Source organism: Panthera pardus, unplaced genomic scaffold (assembly GCF_024362965.1).
Source record: "Panthera pardus isolate Hobbes unplaced genomic scaffold, ASM2436296v1 HiC_scaffold_1, whole genome shotgun sequence".
In the NCBI taxonomy this organism is placed as follows: Eukaryota; Metazoa; Chordata; class Mammalia; order Carnivora; family Felidae; genus Panthera; species Panthera pardus.
In genome coordinates this window covers 6,477,469-6,491,708 of record NW_026526654.1, presented here as the reverse complement: position 1 = coordinate 6,491,708, position 14,240 = coordinate 6,477,469, and the positions used below count along the sequence as shown (strand labels likewise).

At 34.9% G+C, this 14,240-nt stretch overlaps 1 protein-coding gene across 2 annotated transcripts; it reads right to left on the bottom strand.

The window, feature by feature from the left end:
* Positions 1-1,190: 1,190 nt before the first annotated feature.
* Positions 1,191-7,212, bottom strand: LOC109257165 (olfactory receptor 2T1). 2 transcript variants are annotated; one of them, XM_053909585.1, is made up of 2 exons: positions 6,172-7,084; positions 1,191-1,204 (listed from the first exon to the last, which is right to left on the bottom strand). In XM_053909585.1, exons 1-2 carry the CDS (start codon positions 7,082-7,084, stop codon positions 1,191-1,193), a joined length of 927 nt encoding a protein of 308 aa, XP_053765560.1. The 2 variants fall into 2 exon arrangements, with proteins under 2 accessions (XP_053765560.1, XP_019288664.1); XM_019433119.2 differs by lacking the exon at positions 1,191-1,204 and having other exon boundaries at positions 6,128-7,212.
* Between the last annotated feature and the right edge of the window lie 7,028 nt (positions 7,213-14,240).

The following is a 14,240-nucleotide window of genomic DNA, read 5'->3' as shown; positions in this document are numbered from 1 at the left end:
TTTTCCCAGCACCACTTGCTGAAGAGACTGTCTCATTCCATTGGATGTTCTTTCCTGCTTTGTCAAATATTACTTGGCCATACGTTTGTAAGTCCATTTCTGGGTTCTCTATTCTGTTGCATTGATCTGAGTGTCTGTTCTTGTGCTGGTACCACACTGTACCAGCTTTGTAGTATAGCTTGAAGTCTACGATTGTGATGCCTCCTGCTTTGGTTTTCTTTTTCAAGATTGCTTTGGCTATTCGGGGTCTTTTCTGGTTCCATACAAATTTTAGGATTATTTGTTCTAGCTCTGTGAAGAATGCTGGTCTTATTGTGATAGGGATTTCATTGAATATGTAGATTGCTTTGGGTAGTATCGAAATTTAACAATATTTGTTCTTCTTATCCAGGAGCATGGAATATTTTTTTTTTCTATTTTGAATGTGTCTTCTTCAGTTTCTTTCATCAGCTTTCTATAGTTTTCAGTGTATAAATTTTTCATCTCTTTGGTTAGATTTATTTCTAGGTATTTTATGGTTTTTGTGCAACTGCAAATGGGATTGATTCCTTGATTTCTTTTACTGTCGCTTCATTTTTGGTGTATAGGAATGCAACCGATTTCTGTGTGTTGATTTTATATCCTGATTTTGTATGTGGTGTATATATACCATATACATATATACATAACATCTTCTTTATCCATTCACCCATCTATAGATATTTGAGCTCTTTCCATACTTTGGCTATTGTTTATTGTGCTGCTGTAAACATTGGGGTGCATGTGCCCCTTCGAAACAGCACACTTGTATCTCTTGGAAAAATACCTAGTAGTGCATTTGCTGGGTCACAGTGTAATTCTATTTTTAATATTTTGAAGAACCTCCATACTGTTTTCTGGAGTGACTGTACCAGTTTGCATTCCTACCAGCAGTGCAAAAGAGATCCTCCCCCCCCCCCCCACCGCATCCTCGCCAACATCTGTTGTTCCTGAGTTGTTAATGCTAGCCATTCTTACAGGTGTGATGTGATATCTCATTGTGGTTTTGAGTTGTATTTCCCTGATGATGAGTGAAGTTGAGCATTTTTTCATGTGTCGGTTAGCCATCTGGATGTCTTCTTTGGAGAAGTGTCTCTTCATGTCTTTTGCCCATTTCTTTACTGGATTATTTATTTTTTTGGCATGTTGAGTTTGATAAGTTCTTTATAGACTTAGGGTGAAAGATCTCAATATTTCCTCATTAAAGATAATATTAGTATTGGGTTGTCATATATGGCTTTATGATTGTGATGTATCATCCTTCTATCTCTACTTTCTTAAGGGTTTTTATCAAGAAAGGATGATGTATTTTCTCAAAAGCTTTCTCTGTATCTATTGAGAGGATCATGTGGTTCTTGTACTTTATTTTATTCGTGTGATGAATCACATTGATTATTTTATAGATATTCAAACAGTTCTGTATCCCAGATGTAAGTCCTAGTTGGTCATGGTGAATAATTCTTTTAACATATTGTTGGATTTTGTTGTCTAATATCTTGTTGAGGATTATTGCATTCATGTTCATCAGGGAAATTGTTTTATAGTTCTCCTTTCTAGTGTTTTGTTTTTTTTTTTTTTTTGGTCTTGTTTAGGAATCAAGGTAATTCTGGCTTCATAGAAAAGATTTGGAAGTTTTCCTTCCATTTCTATTTTTTTGGAACAGCTTCAAGAGAATAGGTGTTAACTCTTCCTTACATGCTTGATAGAATTCCTCTGGAAAGCCATCTGGTTCTGGACTTTTGTTTTGGGGGATTTTTTTCATTACTAATTCTATTTCTTTACTTGTAATGGGTGTGTTCAAATTTTATATTTCTTTCTGTTTCAATTTTGGTATTTTATATGTTTCTAGGAATTTGTCCACTTTTTTCAGATTGCCCATTTTATTGGTGTATAACTGCTCACAATATTCTCCTATTGTTGTTTTTATTTCTATCCTGTTGGTTGTGTTCTCTCCTCTTTCATTCTTGATTTTATTTATTTGAGTCCTTTCTTTTTTCTTTTTGATCAAACTGGCTAGTGGTTTATCAATTTTATTAATTGTTTCAAAGAACCAGCTTCTGGTTTCATTGATCTGTTCTAAGGCTGCTTTATGTTTGTTTGTTTGTTTTTGTTTTTGTTTCAATAGCATTGGTTTCTGCTCTAATCTTTATTATTTTGTGTATTCTGATGGCTTTTGGTTTTATTTGTTGTTCTTTTTCCAGATCTTTGAGGTGTAAGGTTACGTTGTGTATTTGAGACATTTGTTCCTTCCTTAGGAAGGCCTGGATTGCTATATGCATCCCTCTTATAACCGCCTTTCCTGAGTCCCAGAGGTTTTGGGCTTTGGTTTTATCATTTTCACTGGGTTCCATGTACTTTTTAATTTCCTTCTTAACTTCCTGGTTAACCCATTCATTCTTTAGTTGATGTTCTTTATTCTCCAAGTATTTGTTACCTTTACAATTTTTTTCTTGGGGCTGATATCGCTTTCATAGAGTTGTGGTTTGAAAACATGTGTGGTATGATCTTGATAATTTTTTACTTGTTGAAGGCTGATTTCTGTCTCAGTAGGTGACCTATTCTGGAGAACTTTCCATGTGCACTGAGAAGAATGTATATTCTGCTGCTTTATGAGGAAATGTTCTGAATATATCTGTTAAGTCCATCTGGTCCAGTGTGTCATTCAAAACCATTGTTTCCTTGTTGATTTTCTGTTTAGATGATCTGTCCATTGCTATAAGTGGGGTGTTGAAGTCCTCTACTATTACGGTATTACTATCAAGGAGTTTCTTTATGTCTGTGATTAATCGATTTATATATTTTGGTGTTTTCACGTTTGGAGCTTAAATGTTTGCAATTGTTATGTCTTCTTGGTGGATAGACCACTTATATGATAAAATGCCCTTCCTCATTTCTTATTACAGTCTTTATTTTAAAGTCTAGATTGTTTGATATATGTATGGCTACTCCAGCATTCTTTTGTCGACCATTAGCATGAAAGATGGTTCTCCATCCCTTTACTTTCAATCTAAAGATGTCTTTGGGTCTAAAGTGGGTCTCTTATAAACAGCATATAGATGGATCTTATTTTCTTATCCATTCTGTTACCCTATGCTTTTGATTGGAGCATTTGTCATTGACATTTCAGGTGAGTACTAAAAGGTATGAGTTTATTGCCATTATGTTTCTTGTAGAGTTGGAGTTTCTGGTGGTGCTCTCTGGCCCTTTCTAGTCTTTGTTGCTATTGTTTTTATGTGTTTTTTTTTCTCCCCTCAGAGAGTCCCCCTTAAAATTTCTTGCAGGGCTGCTTTAGTGGTCATGAACTCCTTTAATTTATCTTTGTCTGGGAAACTTTTAATCTTTCTTTCTATTTTGGATGACAGCCTTGCTCAATAAAGAATTCTTGGCTGTATATTTTTCTGATTCAGCACATTGACTATTCTGCCATTCCTTTCTGGCCTGCCAAATTTCTGCGGATAGGTTTTGCCACAAACCTGATCTGTCTTCTCTTGTAGGTTAGGGACTGTTTTTTCCTTGCTGCTTTCATGATTCTCTCCTTGCCTGAGTATTTTGTGAACTTGATTATGATATGCCCTGTTGATGGTTGATTTTTGTTCAATCGAGTGGGGGTCCTCTGTGCTTCCTGGATTTTGATATCTGTGTCTTTCCCCAGGTTAGGAAAGTTTTATGCTATGATTTGTTCACATAACGCTTCTATCCTCATTTCTCTCTCTTCCTCTTCTGGGACCCCTATGATTCTGATGTTGTTCCTTTTAATGAGTCACTGATTTCTCTAATTCTTAAATCACGCTTTTTTGCCTTCATCTCCCTCTTTTTTTCTGCTTCATTGTTCTCCATAATTTTGTCCTCTATATCACTGATTTTCTGCTCTGTCTCATCTATCCTTGCCACCATGGCATCAATTCGAGATTGCAGCTCAGTTATAACATTTTTTATTTCATCTTGACTAGTTTTACTTCTTTTATCTCCTGAGAAAGGGATTCTAATATATTTTTGACTCCACCTAGTAGTATTCTTATCGTGATTCTAAATTCTGGTTCAGATTTCTTGCTTGTATCGGTGTTGTTGAAGTCCCTGGCTTTCGTTTCTTCCTACTCTTTCTTTTGGGGTGAATTCTTTTGTTTCATTATTTTGAAGGAAGAAGAGAAATTGATAAGGTAAAAATATAAAATTAAATTAAAAATTAAAAACAACACACACACACACACACACACACACACACAAAATCAAATAAATGATGCCAGATTCTAGATGGGTCTGTGTCTGGTTATTGAAAGGAGTTTGATAGATTAGAGAAAAAGGGGAAAAAAGGAAAACATTTGAAAATTTGTGAAAATTAATGCAATGAACTAGAATAAAATAAAATGTTGGACGTAAAACAAAACTTGAAAAATTTACAAAAAATAAAAAATATAGTAGAAAAAATAAAGAAAAATGTTTTGAATAAAAATTGAAAATAAAAATAATTTTCCTCTTTCTGTATTCAAGAAGAAGAAAAGAAACAATAAAGAAAAAAATGAATAGATGAACTAGCTAAAAGACTGAAATACAATTGAAATTATGTCAGGTTTATTGTATGTCACAATTTATTTATCCATGTCACCACCAGTGAGCTTTTGAATAGCTTCTATTTTTTTTTCTGTTACTATATATCTTTTGGTAAAGATTATGAATACATGTTTGTTAGAAATTCACCTGAGTGTGTTTATTCTGTGGTGCAGGGAACAGATATGTTCAGCTTTAGTCACTGTTGCTTCATACCATGTGGTAGGGATTCAAGCTGTTTGCTTGATTGCTTGTTTGTGTTTTATTTTTATTGCTTTCCCCCATTGGAATGTAAACTTTTTTGAGTATAGGTGCTTTATCTATCTTGCTCACAGCTATGATGAACAAATGAATGCCTGGACAAATGAGTGAGAAAGCTATATCTGAAAGATATAGTGTTCAATCAACCACACGTCTTTTTTGCAATGCAGTGAACTAATTTAAAATGTTACCATACAGAAGTCCCTCACTTCCCTGAAACTCACTGTTATCATCTGTAATTACAACTCTTAGTATGTGCTTTATTTTTATGAAGTTATTAGATGATGATGAATGTATGTGAATTTTTAAGTTTTAGAGAGATTAGTATGATTGATTATGATTATTAATAATTTCATAAAGTAACCCCTATGATACTTAAGTAAACTTCTTATATAATCAAATGCAACATTGAACATGATTTGCTATACACTTATTATCCTCAATTCTTGGATCATGGGGAGCATGAATATGGAATATAAACAAACTTCTACTATCCAACTGTTGTATGGTTTACCCTGATGACATTGTGACATATTTGAAAATTCACTTTAGTATCCTCCCAAACCATACTCCTGTATGTTTAGTAAATGTTTAGGCATATAATATCCTCATGTTGCCTTTTTTGGGCGAGGTTCTTTGCTCTCATCCATGAATGTTAACTTATCTGACAAATAGTTTTCACTTATGTGTTGCAAATAAAAGTTAAATACTACATTTCTACTTAAAGTAAAACATGCCTAATTATTGCAGGAGTATAATGGCTATTAAAAAAAAAAAACTATATTCAGTGACTCTTCCTACCAACTGAAAAACTGGAACAAACAGAGCTTCACAACTATCTTCCTAAAGGCTATGTCAGGTATTAGTCTTCAAAATAGAGAAGATAATATTTCTCTTATACTTAGATGGTAAGTATAATTATACAGGATTATCACATATACAGAAATTACCATCTTGCCTCCTGCACTCTTCAACACAGTTCATGCAATTTAAAATTGCATGCAATTTATTTTTATCTCTAAAATGTAAAAACTTCAAGCAAGATTTTTTTTATTTCTTAAAAACACTGGGCATTTATTTTGAATGCAAGTGAACAGGTCATAATAAATGGAAGATATAAGAAAGGAAAGAAGAGATGAAGGAATGAAGATTAAGAGGATACATTTCTTATATTGCTCTTTTTCTTTTCCTTTTTCTTCTTCTGCACAATTAAATCTTCCCTCCAGGTTAATCCTTCATTAAGAGCATGGCCACAATGTCCACAAAGGCTCCTATTTGTCATCCACATGAGAAGAAGACATTGTCAAAACACATCTCCTGACACTTTTTGTGTACATTTGAACCTGCCCATTGCCCTCTTCAGAGCTCCAGTCACGTCCTTGTTCCTCAGACTGTAGATGAGTGGATTCAGCATTGGTGTAAGGATTGTGTAGAACACAGAGAAGACTGTATCCTGGGCTGGGCTATGGTAAGAGTGTGGCAGCATGTAGGTGTACATGGCAGCCCCATAGAACAAGGTCACTACTGTCATGTGAGATGAACAGGTGGCAAATGCCTTCTTTCTTCCCTCAACTGAACTCATGTGGTGGACTGTGGTCAGGATTTGGGCATAAGAAGCAATCACCACAGAGAAAGGAATCAGCAACATCAGGACACAGCACACATACATTACTGTTTCATAGAGGGCTGTGTCTGCACATGCCAAACTCAAGACTGCAGGTGCCTCACAAAAGAAATGGTTAATTTCCCGCGAGTTGCAGAAAGGAAAGGTCATGGTTATGGGAGTTAGAAGGAAGCCGTCCAAAAAGCCTCCAAACCAGGAACCTGCTATGATCATCCAACAGACCTGGCGACTCATAAGGACAGGATAGCGAAGGGGGTTACAGATGGCCACATAGCGGTCATAGGCCATGAGGCCCAGTAGGAAGAACTCAGCTCCCACAAGGGTGAGGTAGAGGAAGTGCTGAGCTGTGCACCCCATAAAGGATATGGTTCTTTGACCCAGCAGATAATCAACCAGCATCTTGGGCACAATGGTGGAGATGTACATCATGTCAATGAAGGAGAGATGGCTGAGAAGGAAGTACATAGGAGTGTGCAGTCGAGAATCAGTGTGGATCAGGAAGATCATAATCCCATTGGCCATCAATGCAGTGAAAAAGATGATAGAGACAATGGCAAAGAGAAGGCCTGAGATGTCCTTCTTGTTGAACAGTCCCATCAAGGTGAAGTCTGTAGAGGATGTGTTGTACACTTCCATGGATCCCATGATGGTACTGCTGTGACCTAGAATCTTCCAAATAAAATGAGAATATTCGCAGGGAATTAATATAAGGACATATAGGTTGATTGTTAAGCAAAAACTTGTAAAAGTCTGAAGAAAATACCTAAAAATATTTCCTTACAATTTTGATGCTGGTATCTATCATTTAATCTATTATAGAATGTTTTTACATAAAATTGATCACCTTAAATCAATAATTCTTTAAATACATTTGACAAGATTATGTCAACAGATGCTATTGTACTATAGTGATACATATAACAACACATAGTGTATAAACCATATTGTTATTCTGTTAAACATACCCTAGTCTGGTGTGTGCATGTGTGTGTGTGTGCGTGTGTGTGTGTGTGTGTGTGTGTGTGTGTGTGTAACTACTATGTTAGTTTAAATTGGCGTCCTTATTAAATGAATCTTTTTTTTTAAGTTTATTTATTTATTTTGAGAGAAAGGGAGAGAGAGAGAGTGAGCAAGGGAGGGGCAGAGAGAGAAGTTGAGAGAGAATCCCAAGCAGGCTCCACATTGTGCAGTGCCTAATGCATGGCTCCATCCCACAAACCATGAGATCATGACTGGAGCCCAAATCAGGAGTCAGACCTTCAACTGACTGAACCACCGGAGTGCCCCAAACGAATCATTATCATAATCAACAATACCACCATCTTAAAAATATCCCAGCACTGACGATAAGTAGTCTATCTCTGCCATTTAGCTACAAATGAGTGATTGTCAATGTGGACTGTGAGAATTTGAGAATTATGAGTATTCTTTTGATACCATTTCATCTGTGTTGCAGACAAAATTGTATGGGAGAAAATGGGAAATAGAAACCACTCTTGCAAACTCAGAAAAAAAAAGAGGCAATCACTCTTATAGAATTATTTTTGTTTATTTTTAAGAAATAAATTTAAATTTAGGATGATGAAGAATTGGCATTAGGATTATGTATCAGCATCAGCATTCGCTATTTATTAGTATTTAGTATTTGCAATTAGGATTCAGAGGAAATAACACAGGGACATACATGGTTAGCCATAAACCACCTGCTATTTTTGGAAATTGAATTTTTTTCATATAGATTGGTAATTAAAAATACTGATCATATTTTACTTAATTTCAAGTGGTGATAAAAGAAAAAATCTACAAGCTTTTTTGAAAGTTAATTAATTTTTCATATGTTTAACATTAAGTATGTCAAGGTAAGATATATTTTACCAATGTGTTTTAAGGTAGATTGACCAAACTAATCCATTCCTGTAAATATTATGCAAATATGAGCATTTGAATTAATTGCACAGAAAAGAAAATGCTATTAAGAATAATTACAGGGGCACCCGGGTGGCTTAGTCAGTTGAATGTCTGACTCTTGATTTTTGGCTCAAATCATGATCCAAGGTTGGTGGAATCAAGCCCCGCATCGGACTCCATACTGAGTATGGAGAGAGATTCTCTCTCTCTCTCTCTCTCTGCTCCTCTTCCCTGTTGTGCACACTCTCTCTACCTATTCTATCTTATTTAAAAATTTAAAAAGAATAATTAGAACAACACTGTGAAGAGTTTACTTTGTGCCAAGTGCTTCATTTCGATTGACTTGTTGAGCTTCACAATAAACCTAAGAAGTGAGGAACTATAACCCTCATATCACTGATGGCAGAATTGTGAATAATGTTCTTCTGGTCACACATACTCTTAATAGCAGGGATGTTTGGACCAGGCAGCCTCAAATCATTCTGTGCTCTTACCTACAATCAAAAAATTAGGCATTTACATTATCTGTCAAATTAAATGTGCCAACAATGTAAATTTGTGAATTTTTTAACTATATGCAATAATTAATATTGCTAATGAAAATATGTCATAATTGAGAATATACCACACAAATTATTATACTCAAGACTGCTGTTTTTAATAGAATAAACTCTATTTTTTCTCTTTTATCTTTTTATGTGTATGAATTTCAAACTATTTGAAACTCATTTTATAAATTTCCCTGACACCATATACCATGTCATCATCATTTCCAATCGGCCTCATTTCCTTTACCTTTCTAATTAAAATATATATCTAAAGGGAAACTGCTGTCAAGTTTATGGAATAGCCTAAATATAAGTTGTATTCTGTTTCCACACCTTTCACATTTTCAGTCTAACTCTTATGATGCACGAAATTCCCAGTAACAGAGGCAAAATTATGTATTCCTTTACAAGGTCAAGTAGTTTTCCCTGTTCATCATTCACATGCATTCCAAAATATTTTAAAAATATCTATCTTTCTGTTTTTTTTTTCTCTATCTCATCTTATAGTCCTAGCATAACAAAGGCAAACTCTAAAGTCTTCTCTATTTTGCATCTGGCTGGCCTTACTCTCCTTTTTGCACGTAAAAGTTCTAAATGGTCAGAGAGCAAGTCCTGTTTGGTTAAATCTGCTATTTTACTATGAGGAAATATGATGAGAAGGACCCATACTTATTAAATTTCTGCTGAGAACAGATTGTATTACTTTGTTATGGTTAGTACAAATGAAAATAATCAGAAAATGTCTAGAATAATTATGTGACCATATACAGGAATTTCCTTCTGCAATATTATAGTAGACATAGAGTAAAGCAAAATTTAGAATCAGATGAATTGAGTTCTTCTACTCATGTTAATGCTGTTACCTTGGATTCTCTCCCCCAAACACTCTGAGCCTCAGTTTCCATTTATATTAGATTTATTTTTTTAAAATTTTTTAATGTTTATTTATTTTCAGAGAGAGAGAGGGAGAGAGTGAGGAGACAGAGTGAGTGAGGGAGGAGCAAAGAGAGAGGGAGACACTAAATCTGAAACAGGCTTCAGGCTCTGATGTCAGCAAAGAGCCCGATGTGGGGCTCGAACTCAGGAACCATGAGATCATGACCTGAGTTGAAGTGGGACACTTAAATGACTGAGCCACCCAGATGCCCCTAGATTTAGATAATATAATATACAGGGCTACTCTATGGATCAAATGAGAAATTCTTAGATGATAATATTTTATACAATGCAAAGTAAAATGCCAATGTTTTACCCATATATGTTAGTTATTTCAAAACTATTGGTATGTGAGAATCTCCAATTTCTTATTTAAGTAGTCCACATATTCAACTAAAATACATGGATTTGAATTGCAAAATAGTCTTTGAATTCAATTGTATGGGCTCTGGAATTCCTGGAAAAACTATTTCAGCCATTAAATTCTATATTTTTTTCTCTAATTATGTCTTCACTTGAAGGAAATCTCCTTTAGCATAAATTCTCAGAAATATGTACATCACATTTAAGCCTGAAGAGAATCTGAACATCTATGAAAATCGTATATATGCTTGGGCTGGAAATTATGAGAACATAAGAAAAAAGTTATTAAGTAGCACCAGAGTGGCTCAGTAAGTTAAGCATCTGACTCTTGACTTCAGCTCAGGTCATGATCTCATGGTCCATGGGTTCCAGCCTTGCATCGGGCTCCATACTGATAGTATGGAGCCTGCTTGGGATTCTCTCTCCTCTCTCTGCCTCTCTCTCTCTTTCTTTCTCTTTCTCTCTTTCAAAATAAATAAATAAATAAAATTGAAAAAAAAGAAAAAAATATTAAATGAAATTGACATGACTTTATTGGATGAAATTGTCTTCAGAACTTACTTAAATTATATCTGTTACACTATATCACAAATTTTTAAAAAATGTAATACATTTATTTTATCTTGACATTTGCAAATATTCCCTTATTTTGTAAGGAGTACACATTTGATTGAGTAGAGATGTTTGAAATTACTTCTCCTACCTAACTTGAAGTCAGGATATGATTCTTGCTCAGGCCTGGGATGATCACTAAGCCCATCCTTTTAGTAAAATTACAATGGAATCTCTAAGTTGTAAGTTGCAGCCTTTCCCTGATTCTATATGACCACTGGTGAACTTTCTGCCAAATGAAAGAACATACTTCATGTTCTTTCAGTGCAACAGGTCCATTGCTAGGAAGCTCTGTGCTCACTTGCATTAAGAATTGCCTCATGAAACTTCCATCTTTGGCTTCTAGATCTGCTCAGAAGCAGCTTCTTCCCTTTTTAACTTTCAGCCTTTCATAATGTGAATATGGTTATAATCTTTCTTCATGTTTTTCTGTGTCAAGCTTCCTGATTACCATATGACTGCACTCATGAAGACCTTGCCAAAATGCTCAAGTTTCAGACACTAACTTGAGATGCTCTTTGACAATGTCCATTTTAAAACGCAATATCTCAATTTCAGCAACTACTTCATGTGAAGCTTTTCCGATGCAGAATACACTAAGAATATTACTTTTATATTTTTTTATCAGATTAATCACACTGTTGACACATTATGTACACATTAAAACTCTTCTGGTTGAATTATTATATGAGAGTTCCCCAGCCAGGTCAATTCTTAGTTGTGCAGTTTTTTTTTTTTTTAATGTTTATTTATTTTTGAGAAAGAGAGAGAGAGACAGAATGCGAGTGAGGGCAGGGCAGAGAGAGAGAGAGAGAGAGAGAATCTGAAACAGGCTCCAGGCTCTGAGCTGTCAGACACGGAGTCTGATGTGGGGCTCAAATCCATGAGCTGTGAGATCATGACCTCAGCCCAAGTCAGATGCTTAACTGAATGAGCCATCCAGGAACCCTCACTTGTGAAGTTTTTAAAATAAATGCAAAACCTTACATTTAACCCTGAATCTTCTTTATATTTCTAAATTCTGCAAAAATTGTAATCATCCATAATCAAATCAAATAGAATAAGAAAGACATAATTATTAGACAGTAAAATGTCAATGTAATCAGACAATTTCACCAAGTGTCTATTATTGTTTACAACATCAATCCAAGAAGTGACTTAGAACTATATTCCTTTGTTGACCATGTAGTCCTCCTGCCAGAACCTCTAAAGAGATCACACACTTGGATAACCATTGGATAACCATAATTAGAGAGACCCACTCTTTCTGATTAAAGTTTATTCCATGGTACGGTGGACATTTATAAAAATGTTTCTGAACCACTATCAGAGTGGAACTGAAATATACAAGTATCTGTACAACCTTTAAGATCATTATGGAAGAGTGATATGTAAAATGTTTGCATTACTGACAATGCAAGAGCTCTGGGCTTGAAGTCAGAGGACCTACAATTGAAATATACAGTTGCCTGTATGACCTTTAAAATCATTATGGAAGAGTGATATGTAAAATGTTTGCATCACTGACAAGGCAAGAGCTCTGAGCTTGAAGTCAGAGGACCTACAGGAGTCTGTCTATGTGTCATTAAGGCAAGGACCTCCATCGTCCAAACTTCAGTTTTCTTTTCTGTAAAAAGAGTGCAAGGATACAAAGGCAATCATGCCAGTGCTGGTGGTGATGGGAGCTCCAGCAGGGAATTAGGAAGACTTTTCATAATTGATGCCCTATAAACTAAGACTAAATGCAACTTTTTCATTTAAATTTTCTGTGTCTTTCCAATAATATTGCCCTTTTCCCATCCAATTAATAAGGTCAATTTTTGCTTAAGTCATTAAAAAAGAAAAAAAAAGAGAAAAGGAAAGATTTTGCTAAGATCATGTACACACAGACATAAACAGGTATTATTAGGAAAGAATATTCTTTGCACTGTTCCACTCAATAGCACCATTACATATTTGAAATGCATTCTCTAGATTACATATCTAACAGGTATTATTAGGAAAGAATATTCTTTGCATTCTCTAGATTACATACCTAACAGGTATTATTAGGAAAGAATATTCTTTGCACTGTTCCACTCAATAGCACCATTACATATTTGAAATGCATTCTCTAGATAATTTCCAGAAATAATTAAACAAGCAGTCTGCTTCTCAATGTATTTGAGGTGGGGGACGTGGGGCAGTCATCACATCACTAAGTTTCCACCTGAGATTTGCATCCCGTGAGTTGTAGACAGCACTGTCTCCATTTCCTTAAATTTAACTTGCATAAGTCTTTGATTTATTGAGACCCTTAAAAAATGTTGTGGAAGCTCATTTATTTCCTTATTCAACAAATATTTAAAGTGTCATTTGAAGAGCCAGGCTATGTGCTCATCAGCATTTGATTAGTCACCTGTGATCTTGGTGGACACCTTCAATAGACCTGGATTTTCATTAAAGAAATAGGAATTAACAATAAACAGAGTTGGTCTAGTATTTCAGCAGCCCCTAGATAATCACTAAATTGCTTAACTTTAATAATGAATTTTGCATTGTGCAGAAAAACTTCAAACTATTTAATCCAACCATTTAATTTCCAAAGAGCTTCAAAATGATTTATTCATTTACCCAATATCTTCCCATTTTAACCCCATCAATTTACAATCCTCGATACTTTTCTCAGGCATGCAATTTGACTGCTATGTATTAAAAGCAGCTTGCTACACACATTTCTTGGTATGCGTAAAAGAAGGGAATGCACATCATCAATATAAAAAATCACCTGATGCCTAAGTTTATGCTAAACTTAGGTTCAACTAAGATAATCTCTGTCACTTACTTAGAGGTGAATCCTCTCCACACAGTCATTCAGAGTAGGGTGCGTTGTTCAAAGGTAAAGACGGTTATACAAAATTTGTTAAAAATGAATGAATGAATAAATGAATGAATGAATGAATACATAAAAACAAAAAAAAACTCAGCAGGAAAGCATAAGAACTTTCTATAACTAAGAAAGAAATGGGAATTGAACAAAGACTTCAGAAAACAGAAAGTGATCTGTTACTAGAAGAGAAATTATTGTTTAATGGATTTGATTTATCCTCTAGTTTATGTTAACAAATTAAAAACACAAAGCTATTCACAGTCATAGGTATCCATGGTAGGAGAGATTTCAAGATCTGGCCAGTCTGTATGCCCAGATGTCTGCTGCATGAAAATCCAGCACACAGAGGTTTTTAATTTGTATTTATGAACTTGAATTTTCTGAACTATAGACTAAAAGTATCCTTAGCAACTGGTGATGGAATTAGCACAAAGAGATATGCACAGCAAGTTATCAAGAGCTATTTTGCAATATAACTCTGCAGAAGGAAGTATCATTAAAAGAAAATTCCCATACTAAAACTCCTGAGACATTTTGCAATGCCAGGACAAATCAT

Coding starts and splice junctions, on each gene's coding strand:
- LOC109257165 (XM_019433119.2), bottom strand. CDS start 7,093: ATGGGATCCATGGAAGTGTACAACACATCCTCTACAGACTTCACCTTG.